Consider the following 13682-nt stretch of genomic DNA (forward strand, 5'->3'; position numbering starts at 1 on the left):
AGAAAGAAAAAATGTTATTCTGGAATAACGAGAGTCATTCCGTACCTAATACCCCGCTCTTATTGACGTGGAAACTACAACAGACACAGAAAGTACAACACCGTTAAACAGAGAACATATACAAACCCTCAGCTTTCCGCATATCACCACCATTAGTTATCCCATGCTCGCAAAAAAAATGTGAAGCAACTGAGGGTATACACTGTCTTATAGCTCTGATGATAGCCCAGCGGGATTAGCCAAGCAGTCTAGGGCGCTGCAGTCACGGACTGTGTGGCTGGTCCCGGCGGATGTTCGAGTCCTCGTTCGGGCATGGATGTGTGTGTGTTTGTCCTTAGGATAATTTAGGTTAAGTAGTGTTTAAGCTTAGGGACTGATGAGCTTAGCAGTTAAGTCCCATAAGATTTCACACACATTTTTAACAGTTCTGATGACAGCATCTGAGTCTCGAACATGTCGATCACGTAGTCCATCTCATAGACCAGAAGAGGTGGAAATCTGAAAGCACTGAATCACAAGTGTACAGTGAATCTGGCAGGACAGTCTAATCAAATTTGTCCTTGAGTTCCAGGGTCACAAATCCGTTGGAGAGCCTAGCGTTACGGCGTTGCAGTCCGTGACGTCGACGCGACGTTAAACACTGAAGTCCCCTAAATTCCCTCATGTTGCAAGCGCTAGTTTTTCTTCTTCTCTGACCTGACTCTTGAAATTCATTCTTTCAGCCCATTCCGTGGCGGCTTCTACTATTCTGAATTTACAGTTTCCTTATACTTTAAGACATTCAGCAGAACGACATCCCGTCAATCCGAAAAGACCGCGCACATCACTTTGCTTGGAGGTCGCTGTCTCATGAACTACTTAGTTGGAGAATTCCCAAGTCTAGATTCTAGAGTCTGTGCTTTTGATTCAGACTCGTATTGGCGACACCACGTCTCATCTCTAGTGACGTTGGTGTTGAGAAAATTGGCGCCTACAGCAGGTCCCTACATATTTCCATTCGCTGAATTTTTGGTCTTTTTTAAGCATCTGCGGACCTGTAATCATGTCACACATAAATGGTATAATTTGCATGTTACACCACTACACATCTGCACTATTACCACACACAGACATTTCTGTCGTGAGAGCAGTAAAGTGCTGCAACCTATAGCTAATGCACTTATTTCTTCTGCCATGTACTTGTTTCCTTAGACATTAGTTTCTAATCTTACATCTTCTGTGGTTGCATAAATTACTAAATGTTCATTTTATTGTTCCCGACATCATACGGTAGTGCGTTTCTCCGTCGCCATGGCCGGAGCTGTGATTATAGCTTCTCGTGCTGCGGGGACGCATTGTAACTTAACTGTGTGGTTTTCTGTTGGCAGCCATAACTATCGGCGTGCGCATCCTGGGCCCGGCGCTGGGGTTCATTCTGGGGTCACTGTGCACGCGGCTGTACGCCAACCTGAGCGTCACGCCGCACATCAAGCCCACCGACCCGCGCTGGGTCGGCGCCTGGTGGCTCGGTGAGTGCAGCGCCACAGCGGCTGCTATTATTCCTTCCGACCCGCCATCGCTACGCAGGCGCTATCTAACAGTTCCAAAACTCCGCACATTAAAACGTGTTTCTTCAGAGCTTCATATCCCGACTTGTATTGGTGACAAAAAGGTAGGGTCAAGTATTTTAGATAGCTCTTGGGGAAGAGACCATTTGTATACCCAACAGAAGGATCATCTTCTCTAACTATTCTGTAGTACAGGGTCAACATCTGAATGTTAGACATATCCTCCATCTTAGGCAAATGGAGCAAATCGGTTGGTTCTTTTCGCATTAGATGTGGTCTACCGTGCGCCTTAAGGGAATTATGGAGGCACCATTTCGTTCAAGGGCAGTTTCTGAGAAACCTTCAGAGTTGGGTTGTTTTGGGGAAGGAGACCAGACAGCGAGGTCATCCGTCTCATCGAATTGGAGAAGGACGGGGAAGGAAGTCGGCCGTGCCCTTTGAAAGGAACCATCCCGGCATTTACCTGGAGCGATTTAGGGAAATCACGGAAAACCTAAATCAGGATGGCCGGACGCGGGATTGAACCGTCGTCCTCCCGAATGCGAGTCCAGTATTTAACCACTGCGCCACCTCGCTCGGTAAACCTTCAGATACATGGTTTCACGACGACTATTTAAAGCAAATGGCTGTAATTTTTACGATATATTCCTAAGATCCGATCTCGAACAACATAGAAAATTTTCTTGGTATTTTTGTCCGTATTCGAGATACAGAGTTTCAATGCTACCCTACTTGTACGCGTAAAATATGCCCGTACAATCTGGTGTGTTGCGGAAATGTTTATAAAGTGACATAGCACGGAGAAGTATACTGTAAAGCGTCTCCGGTATCATCAGAAGGGTTGATGGCAGCCCATATTGTTGTTGTTGTTCTACTGAATGCCAGATTTTTGTGCACATAAAATCCAAATAGGTGGGCGTTATTTCAGTTTCACCTAAGTAAACGATCAGAATTTTCCTGCCCTATACAGTTCTTTTCATATGACTTACTTGTCCCACTGTAGCAGACACAAGAAGGGAACCAGCGGAAAAATGCTCCTATTGGAGTACAAAAAAGGCGAATATGCTCTTGTCTATTAAAGGGACTCCGTCTTCAGGCTGCAAGTGGCCCATCTGGACCATCCGACCGCCGTGTCATCCTCAGTGGAGGATGCGGATAGGAGGGACGTGTGATCAGCACACCGCTCTCCCGGCCGTTGTGATGGTTTTCTGTGACCGGAGCCGCTACTATTCGGTCTAGTAGCTCCTCAATTGGCATCACGAGGCTGAGTGCACCCCTAAAAATAGCAACAGCGCATGGCGGCCCGGATGGTCACCCATCCAAGTGTCGGCCACGCCCGACAGCGCTTAACTTCGGTGATCGACGGGAACTGGTGGATCCACTGCGGCAATGCCGTTGCCTCTTGCTATTAAAAGCCTGACTGAAAAGTGGCGTACCAGATGCCTCTTTCTGCCTTCCTCAGCAGCTTTAAAAATGTTCTAAAAGTTTATGCATGCGAATATATCCGCGCTTTTTTTATGCTGAGAGAAGAGACAGCGGTAGTGGAAAAGAGAAGAAAAATTGATAAATACTGGAAGTTAGTAGGCAGTGATGACACAGCGTACAGAAAGAGCGAAGAAGACAACTGCCGCGTGAGAGGAAGAGAGGAACACAGTGGCAATGGAACACAGTTGACAGCGAAAGAACAGTGCTAGGAAAAGAATGAAGGAGACAGGGCCAGTGAGAAAGGAATACAGTAAAGGAGAAATCGTAAGTGGGTGGGAGCCAGTGATAATAAGAGAGTCTTCGATAGTAACACCGAGCAAGGGAGAGTTAACGATAGTGAAAAGAGATAGCAGCGGTGGGAAGGAATAAACGAGACAGAAGCAGTAAGAGAGGAAGAGGGAGGCAGTGACGGCGAGAGGAGACAGTATTAGTAAGACAGAATAATAGAGACGGTGGCTGTGAGACATTAGACAGTGGCAGTTAGAGAGAGATAAAGATATAATGACAATGCGTTGCGTTGAATGAGTGAGTTAGAACGGGTAAGTGAAAGTGGATGGGTATGAGCGACTTACAGTGATGGGCTAGTGGGTGCAAGCGAGTTAGTTAGGGGAGATCATGGGAGTGAGAGGTAAGCTGCATGTTAAAAGGAGTACGAATATGTTTTTATGCCGAAATTTTTGGGAAAAATTTAAAGGTGCTGATGAAGGTAGAGTGAGACAGCTCGTACCCCACTTTTCAGCCAAAATCTTTCATGAAAATGGCGTACATTCATCTTTTTTGTGCTCCGACAGGAACATTTTTTCGCTGGTTCATATTACGGTGATAATGGTGCTGAGGCCAAAATGATATTGATAGAGAAGAGGACGGCAGGTGAGATAGTGGGAATGCTTCTAATTTAATTCTTGAGTCTTCTTGCCCACATAACGACAGACATTCGCCGATGTGCCAGTGTCTAGCGTGGAATACAAGCGTACCGGAAGTACCTCGCTAGAACCCATAAAACGCTTTATAGACTGTTAAACAATGCCAGGTGACCCCTGCCATTTTGCACAGAGAGCGACACCGTCACCTCGATGGTTTGAAAACGTCATCGTGGCTCGTAGCCACGATGTCGTCACATCTTATAAGATTTGACTTGAAGATGCATACGCCTCAGCAAAATTGATCGCGATGTGGCCATCGGAGCCACATGATGGAGCTCTCCAACTCAACAGTCGCTCATACACTGATCTTCCCACAGGCCTAGCTGTCAAGCGTCCAGTATGAACTCATTCGTTCAGAAAACATTTTCTGCAAATATTTGCTACACGGCATTAATGTATTTAAACCAAAAACCTGCTGTTGTGGATATTTATTCGCGGACAACCAGTTCTGGTCGATCCCACCGCCTTCAAGTCCCGGATGTTTCGTTGGTGTTATATACGCAGATGTTTTCAATTGCAGCTCCCGTTACATACACATGCATCTAAGCTACAAGATAGTAGAGTCCTTGCTGATGAAGCCTGTTGCAATCTTCGATGGCATCCCTCTTGACGTCGTCCAGTATGTGAGAGTCGTTCCTGCGACAAAGTACTGCAAGTTTCAGTTGGTCCCAAGTATTTTTAACACATTCGAGGCTGACCCCAGTCACTCGGGATGGGATAGTTGGACTGCTGTCCTTATCACATTTTTAGAAAATCATAGCGTTGTAACTCTGAACAAAATAAATATGTATCGTGGTCCATTTAAAATGATGAAACTTCGTTTATGTAATCTTAAAGATCTCATTATGAAACATTAAAATTAGCAGACAAACAACACATTTCTACACAAAGTTCTTGAACGTAATTTACCTACTGAGTATGGCATGTTTTGTACCACGCAGACACACAAAGCGCTGCTCGCAGGTTGGACACCACCAGGATTTTTCTCTTCGGCGCTTTTTCTGTTTTGGGTCTTATTGACATCAGAATACGCTTTGCAGGCACGTGTTGGGAGTGTTTCTTTTTACGACTTTAATATCTGAGTTGTTTTACGAATGCTTATTTAGGCGATACAAACTCTGAACTGCATGTTTTTCTTTTACGTATTACTTAGCTAAGCATTCAACCAGACAAAAATCTGAATCAATATGAAAATCATCAAATTCCCCTTCTGAAGTAGAATCGTGATTTCTTCTTCCAGGGCATTGAAAACATCGCTATCCTCGAAACTTCCAATGTTATAACTCTGTAGCGCGTGAGCAGTGTGCCAACAAAGATAGGTAGCGGACGAGAGAACTGTGGGAGTCAACACAGAGCAGAAACAGGCAAAGCGCTTTTGTGGCGTACAGATTTTCAGCATTCGAAAACTACGTGCTATGACAATGCAGAGACCCTGCGTTGTTCAGTCTAGATGGCAACCTACAGAGTGCAGGAGGCGCAATGTTAGCTACGAACTTTTACGCACGTCTAACTAACTGACGCTACTTGAGTACTACTCGGATTCCGTCCTCATTGTGTTTATAAAGTTCATGCCAACAAAAACCGCAGCCCATTCCTGTGCTACTAATTCCTGGTTTCTGGAAGATGAGCACTAGCTAGGTGCTATCTGCTCGTCGATTATTGTCAAACCCATCGCCGAAATGTTGACTGTCAGGATGAACAGTAAGTTGGCGGATGCTGTTCTGATACTACAGAGCCCTCAAAATGCCCTTGTTAGCGATGAGACGCAGACGACACCTGACAAAAACACAACGGACCCACCTCCCAGGTGAAACAGTACGACTACATATCTGAGATGTGAACTGGTATCTAGTCGTCTTCAGACTCTTCTGTACGATCAGCAGGCGTTAGATAAATCCTACACTAGTCTGTGAACAGAAACCGATGCCATTAATTCCAAGAGTTCACTGGCCTACCTTCTTTGCACCCATGCCAAACTGATTGTGGGAAGACGCCAATGTACTGTATGAGTCGACACATCCCTCTGTTGCCTCTCTACGTTGCATTCTCCTCGGGCTACCTACGAGCCATTATTTTTTTGGTGTAGCCGTGCTGTGGTATTTTTTCAGCAATTTTCCATGAGCTATTGACTGTAGCTGTGGCATGCAGAAAGTGATTACATTTGCTTCTAATTACGCACAAGTTCATTGCGAAATACTGTGATGCATCGCAGTAGGCTTATACCAACAACGCCGTTCAGGCTGCCCTTCGGCGCAGGTTTTGTTTACAACGGGTGTTCGAGGTAGTTTATGCGGTCAGCCGACTCGCGGAGGGATTGCTCCCGAGTCAGGGGCGGTAGGCGGTGGTTTGCTAGAGACCCGAGGCCGGGCTGGCTGTGCGCGTCGATTTGCTTTCCGGCACGTAGGCGCCATTACGGCGGTAATGATACGGCGGCGACGCGACGCCCGGCGCCGTAATTTGCGTGTGCGAGGCGGGCGTCGCGGCGACGTGACCGCCGCGTGGCTCCGCGGCCTCGCCTGCCTTATAGGGACCCGGCTGCGATTCCACGGCCACGCCGCTTTTTTCTGATACACAGACGGCGCACCACGTCTGGCACGTAGCCTTGGTTACCAGCAGGTGAGACGCCGCAAAAGCTGCGGGAGGGTGCCCAAGGGCGCCACGCTCCAGCCATCTCACTGTAACCATCGGGTACAGCATTCGTATGCAGGATAAGGCACAGTAGCTTACACGAGCGCCTTGCGTTGTTATAGAGAATTTCGTTATCATTTTTGTGGCGATAAACACGCTGAACTTGTTCCTTCAGTTTCCTCAGGGTAGCATAATACTCTTCATAGTTAATCGTTGCGCCATGAAGGATGGCATCAAACAGAATAAACGCTTCATAGTCCCAGAAAACTGCCACCAGCCAGGATAGCCGAGAGCGCTAACGCACTGCTTCCTGGACTCGGGTAGGCGCCCCGGCCCCGGATCGAATCCGTCTGGCGGATTAAAGACGACGGCCGGTGTGCTGGGCAGCCTGGATGTGGTTTTTCGGCGGTTTTCCACATCCTACTAGGTGAATACCAGGCTGGTCCCCACGTCCCGCCTCAGTTACACGACTCGCAGACATTTGTAACACATTCAAAAATTAACCATGCTAATTCTGTACTTAACCCTACCGACCCTGCGCACAATGCGGGATAAAGGCAGTAGCAAAAGAAAGAAAGAAAGTCCCAGAAGACTGCCGCCATGACTTTATTGGCTGAGGGTGCGACCACTACATGGACTGCCGATTTATTTCCGGTTCTAAGTGATGAATCCATTGTTTATCGCCTGTGACGACGTTCGACAAAAGCTGTCATTATCAGCCTCGTAATGCAAAAGCAACCCTGGACAGATGGTCCTTTGGTGCTCTTTATGAACTTCTCTTAGGATGTGAGGAACCAAGCGGGACACATCTTTTACTACTCCATCTGGTGGCCGAGTGTGTCAGCACTACTAACAGAGACTTCCAGATGAGCAGCGAGGTGTTAAGACTGTGATCCTCGTATGAGAGCGTCTGCACGTTCCAACACTGCATGATTCACAGCTGTCTGTGGCCGGCCGGCGTATGAGAAACTGAATGTGATCCGTCGATCACCTCGAATGAGAGTGTCTGCACGTTCCAACATTGCACGTGCCACAGCTATGTGTGGCAAGACTGCACGCGAGAGATGGAACAGGTTTGCGCGATCTTGTGATGGTGATAGGCGCCTCGCTCAACGACTCAACGTGCTTTTATTGCTGCCAGGTCTCCGTAGACGTTCCGCAAGCGCCTATGAATATCTGCGATGCTCTGGTTTTCCGCCACAAGATAGTCACTGACAGCTCTCTGCTTGGAATGCACCTCAGTTACAAAAGCCATTTTGAAGACTACTTATAGCGCCGCCATCTATCGCAACTTCTTGAAACCATACGGGCTGAAGCTGGAATATGCCACTACGTCCTACAACAAATTCCGCATTTTCAATCGAAATTGACCTAGAAGAAAACAGTGTTGCATTACTTATTGAACGCCTCTCGTACACTAACATGAAGCTGAATGTAGATAATACCAAGAAGGATTACCAGAGTGAACTAGATGGCTTGACCGATCCATTAATTGTTTCGGTCAGCGTGCAAACTGTAAATACTAACGTATGACGTCACAGCGTGGGCAGCTGCCATAGCACCGCTCCACGGAAGGAAAGCACTCTTACTGCTGGCCGATGTGCCGCTGTTTGATTATGCAGTCACGTGGTACAATTGTATCGAGGTCCCACCGCTTGGACGTATTGTTCTCCGGTGATGCAGCCATTGTTCTGTCCCAGTGCCTCTTACTATCCCTCGATCTCATTTGCTCCGACACAGTTTGTGCTTCGGCCGCTGACAGAACACGTTCGTCGAATACTCAAGCGTACGGCTTCCTCCGAACGAAACCTTGAAAAATGAAATTTTCCCTCCCGTAACCAGCAACATATAATGGATCTTAGTAAAGAGATTCTGAAGTGTGATCGAGGCGCTGAAGCAGCAGTTAGTCTGTCCACTGTTAAAGCCCGACTTAGCCTATGGCTGCCGTCGTCTACTTGATAACAGGATAGTTGAATCCAACCATAGCATGGCAAGGCGGATGCAAGCGTGTTCTAGTGCACGGGATGGAGCAACATAGTACTGAATGTTACCTAGCATCAGACTTTGATTTCACCGATGTACATAGATGTAGAACTGCCTTCAGTTTTGTTGTTTTTTTATAGTAAAGTTATTATCACAGATAGAAAAACATCCAAAAGCTTTTGAACACTTTTGTAGCTATTTAAGATATATGAGATACTTTCTGTATGCATTTCACTCACTCCAAGCTGCCCTCCTGGCTAGCCGCGCGGTGTAGCGCGCTGCTTTCCGAGTGAGAAGGCGTGTCGGTCCCCTTCCTCCGTACACTTTATGTTTCATTGAAGCATTTCATTGGATAATTTGACAAGGGGTAAACTTTGACCTGAGTTTAGCAAAATGCTGTAACTTAGTACACGTTGTACATATTCTTGAGTTCCTTTTGTTCACGTATGAAAAGAAATTTCCCTTTTATTTAACTGAAGTGAGCATTGTCTTTTTACAATTCTTACTCAAAAACATATCCTCGTTGGTTAATAGGCTTCCGAGAGGCAGAAACCATGCGTATTGGAGGACCGTAGATCTTCGTGGAAAGCATTCTTGACCGATTTAGTTACGAATCGTTCCTCAGATACCGCTTTCGTTCATGCATGATGACTGCTCTTCTTACGAATAGTGAGTTATTCCGGTAAGATAATTCGTCTTGTCACAGAATTCAAATTGCCCACAAGTGATTGGAACAGCACAAGTAACAATTCAAAGTGCTACACTTCACTGGTCCTTGAATTCCTCAAATCCTTACCCAACGAAACATCTGTGGGACCACGCTCACTGTGTTAATTTCCAACCAGGGACCCTTAATCTGTCGTGAGTAGTGCTGCACATATCATGGCCCCAGATACCTGTGGAGACCTATAGTAACCTGGCTGACACACCTCCAACTAGTGAATCTGCTGTCCTTCCTGCAAATGAATTCCTTTAGGATACAAGCAAGTGGTCTTAATAACGTTACTTGACGTTCGTGTAAACGGCGTATGAGCACGAATAAAACCTACATTTCATTATCACCTTTGTTGACCTAACGCTCTGTAACATGTAAATATTCTAGTGGTAGCTGTAACCCAGAAGTATTCGTCTCATGTCATATATCAAAATTTTGACACAAAGTGAAATCCTCCAACCATGATACTGAATTAACTCAAGGAAAGCGTAATTAAACATTAACTATACAGTATACTAACTTTATTCGCGGTTACAGCCAAATCCAACAGGTTACGATATTTTAGCCATCTTTCCGCTTCTGCCGACTTTCATAGGCAGCAATCACCAGCTTTCAACGTTGAAAAAATAGCGTTTGCGCTCTGGAAGTTACTACAGTATCCAAAGCTACTCCTATGCCATCTGTTGCTACGCGATGCTACGACAAGCGTAAATACGTAACTACACTAAGGTCACAAAAGTCATGGGACAACCATATGCACATATACGGACGGCGGTAGTATCGCCTACGCTAGATATAAAACGCCAGATCATTGACGGAGATGTCATTTGTAGGTGATTCATGTGGAAAGTTTTCCGACGGGATTATGGCTGCACGACGGGAGTTAACAGGCTTTGAACTCGGAATGGTATTTGGAGCTAGACGTATGGGACCTTGCATTTCGGAAATCGTTACGGAATTCACTATACTGAGATCTGCAATGTGAAGAGTGTACCGAAAATGCCAAATTTGAGGCATTGCCTCTCGCCACGGACAACGCAGTGGCTGACGCCCTTCACTTAACGACTGAGAGCACCAGTATTTGCGCAGAGTTGTTAGTGCTAACAGACAAGCAACACTGCGTGAAACAACCGGAGAAATAAATGTGGCGCGTACGACGAACGTATCCGTTTGAATAGTGCGGCGAAATTTAGCATTAATGGGCTATGGCAGCAGACGACCGACGCGAGTGCCTTTGCTAGCAGCAAGACATCGCCTGCAGCGCCTCCCCTAGGCTCGTGACCATATCATTTGGATCCTAGGCGATTAGAAATCCAAGGCCTGCTCAGACGAGTTCCGATTTCCGTTGATAAGAGCTGATAGTAGGCGTAGAGGGTGGCGCAGACTCCATCAAGCTATGAAACCAAGTGTTTAAAAAGACACTGTGGAAGCTGGTAGTGACTCCATAATGGCACGGGCTGTGTTTACGTGGAATGGACTGTTTCCTCCGGTCCGACTGAAATGATCACTGACTGGAAATGGTTATGTTTTGCTACTTGGAGACCATTTTCAGCCACTCATGAACTTGTGCTATGGGTAACAGTGCGCACAATTGTTCACGTTTAGTTTGAAGAACATTCTGAACATTCCGAGGGAATGATTTGGCCACCCGGATCCCCAGACATGAATCTCATCGAACATTTATGGGACGTAATCGAGAGGCCATTTCGTGCTCTAAATTCCGCATCGGCAACGCTTTAGCTATTATGGACGGCCATAGAGGCAGTATGGTTCAATATTTCTGCAGAGGACTTCCAACGATTGTTTGAGTCCATGCCACGTCGAGTTGCTGCCACTACTCCGGGCAAAAGGAGGTCCGACACAATTTTAGGAGACACCTCTTAGACTTTTGTCACCTCACTGTATATCATCCACACATTTACAACGTTGTGTTGTAAAGACAGAAATAAGCGAATCATTTGTTTTATTTGATGGCTGAGAGTAAGGTATATGACGTTTACTAATAACACAAACTAAGAAAACAGCTTCGTCTCCATCGAGCCCTTCATTATTATTTACAGTGTTAGGTATACAATCCCTAAAATATTAGTTTTTGTATTTTCTTAAATTTTACCGCTTACTCATGTATGGGAATAAGTTGCATAAACTTCCACGCGCATTTTCAACTGTTTCGAGGCCAAACATGCCTAACTGAAATCTTGTCGTACATTCTTACAATCATCATACTAAAGTGTTAACAGTAAATCCTTCCAGATCTGAAAGCAATTGAAATTCACTCTTCCTTGAAATCATGTTGTTGCCTGAAGTTGTTTTGTTCTGATAAAAAGATACATGTAATTGTTTATGGTGCCCGATGTAACGTACGATTATAGTGTACAGATATTACTAGAAGCAGACTCTTTTCATATATTGAGCGACTTTTTAAGTTAAGCGACAGTCTACAATAGCGTCAGTCTAATATCTCTGCCTGTATTTTATGTTTCAGGGTTGGTATTTGTATCTTCAATGCTGATGCTCGCTTCACAAGCGATGTTTGCGTTTCCTAAAAGACTGAGTTCCGGAAGGCCAACGCCCCGATCACTACGCAGGGGCAAGAAGAACCCTAGCCTAAGAGGTACGAGCAACGATCTTATTATATAAGACGTTACAGATTTACGAAAGTATAACAATCGACATCTTGCTTTTAATGAAATTTTTTGCTTACACTTAGAGGATGATTTTAGTAGCTAGATGAGGAGAACGTGTTTAAGTAAGAATTTGCAGCTGGGCCTTCGTAGTACTACTTTTCTCATCACAGGACAGTACTAGTACAGAAGGATCAGGTATTTATTGCTTTCTGAAATCCTGCCCTCTTGTGTGTATAAAATAGGGCGTGCAATACATTCATAATACTGAACGGTTTTTAAAAATACGTCTTCTTTAAATTATTAGTTCTTATAATGCATTACTAAAGACAGTGATTGTGTACAATCTACCTCAACCATAAATACATAAAAATAGTAGTTAATTAGGCATTATTTGAAATGATCTCAAACCACTATGGTACGATTCTGGCCTTGGGCAGTTCTGCTGGAATATATCATCGCTGTCGGGGAAGACATCAAACACGAAGGTTTGCAGATTGTCGCAATAATTTTCATGTAGTCTTAGATTATTATCACAGATACCATGAAAGCCCAGGTGAATGTCCTCCATAGCATAATACTATGTCCCACAGCCCTGAATCTGCGACACAGTGCACGTTTCAAGCGGGCATTCTCCAGAATGACGGTGCATCCGGGCACTACTATTGGCCTGGTGTAACGAGAAACGTGATTCATCCGACAAGGCGACACGTTTCCATTCATCCACGGTCCAGTCTCGAAGATCGCCTGCCTGTTGCTATCATAGCTGATGCTGTCGTTAGGTCAACACGTAAGGATCGTCTGTTGCAGAGCTCCATGTTCAACAATGTGTGCTGAACGATGTGCCCCGAAACACTTGGGCTTGCGGCAACAATGTACTCTGTCGCCAGGGCTGCCACAGATCGTCGCCTATTCTGTTTTACAGAGCCGGCAAGCTTCCAACCTCCACGATCTCACGTGGACGTCCAACATCTTGTCGCCTATTCGAGGTTTCACCGGCCTTCAATCACTTTTCACAGATGCTCATGACAGCTGCACACACAATCAACCAGCTTCGCTGTTCCCGAGATTCTCATTCCCCAGACGCTGGGCCACAACACTCTTCTCTTTCTGAAAGTCGCTTATATCAATGGATTCCTCCTTTGCGGGCCATATAGTCGCTAGAATAATTTTTTTCGTCTAAGATGAAGTCATCTGGGTGACCACTATGGTGGTTCTTTGCAGCGTGTAAGAGGTGAGGATGTTTGTTCATTTCGTTTCATTTTGGAGACGGGTTTTCAGAACCACATGTTCCATAAGCCTAACTGCAAAAGCTGTGACTCAAAATTTCTGTAGACCTAAGGGATAAGGACATGTGTACTTGGAAACTATGCTAGAGACGTGCATTCGTTGTGCCAGTGTGTTCCAACTGGCGAATCGTCTCACAGACCTGGTCAATCTTGCTATGTAGATTTGTTGATCGCTTCTGAATCGCGATCTCTAACATGTCCACGTGAGAGTCTTGGTTAAGTCCACGACTCTCGAGTATCTAATTCCTCTTAAGATCCATCTATAACATTAATTTCCAATTAGTTGAATTTCATTAATACAGATTCTATTCATGAGGTCCCAGACACTATTGTCATGGAGTGTTTTTGACAGTGTGGCACTCCAGTATAGTACAGCACAGAATAACTCCAATGAATTTAATGTTGTGTGCTCTTAATTGATCCAATAATGTTGGCCTTTTTTTGTTGAATTAGACCACAGCTGTCTTCTTGGCGTTCAGTTTGACCTT

At 45.4% G+C, this 13682-nt stretch overlaps 1 protein-coding gene across 3 annotated transcripts in view; it reads left to right on the top strand.

Moving 5' to 3' along the window:
- Nucleotides 1-13682, top strand: part of LOC126362137 (solute carrier organic anion transporter family member 74D-like) — a 348252-nt gene that overhangs the window by 293087 nt on the left and 41483 nt on the right. For all 3 annotated transcript variants that reach the window (XM_050007854.1, XM_050007855.1, XM_050007856.1), the window contains 2 exons: nt 1368-1508; nt 11767-11895. In XM_050007854.1, the coding sequence (XP_049863811.1) occupies nt 1368-1508; nt 11767-11895 (270 nt within the window). The remainder of the gene's footprint in view (nt 1-1367; nt 1509-11766; nt 11896-13682) is intronic.

Source organism: Schistocerca gregaria, chromosome 1, assembly GCF_023897955.1.
Source record: "Schistocerca gregaria isolate iqSchGreg1 chromosome 1, iqSchGreg1.2, whole genome shotgun sequence".
Taxonomy (NCBI): Eukaryota; Metazoa; Arthropoda; class Insecta; order Orthoptera; family Acrididae; genus Schistocerca; species Schistocerca gregaria.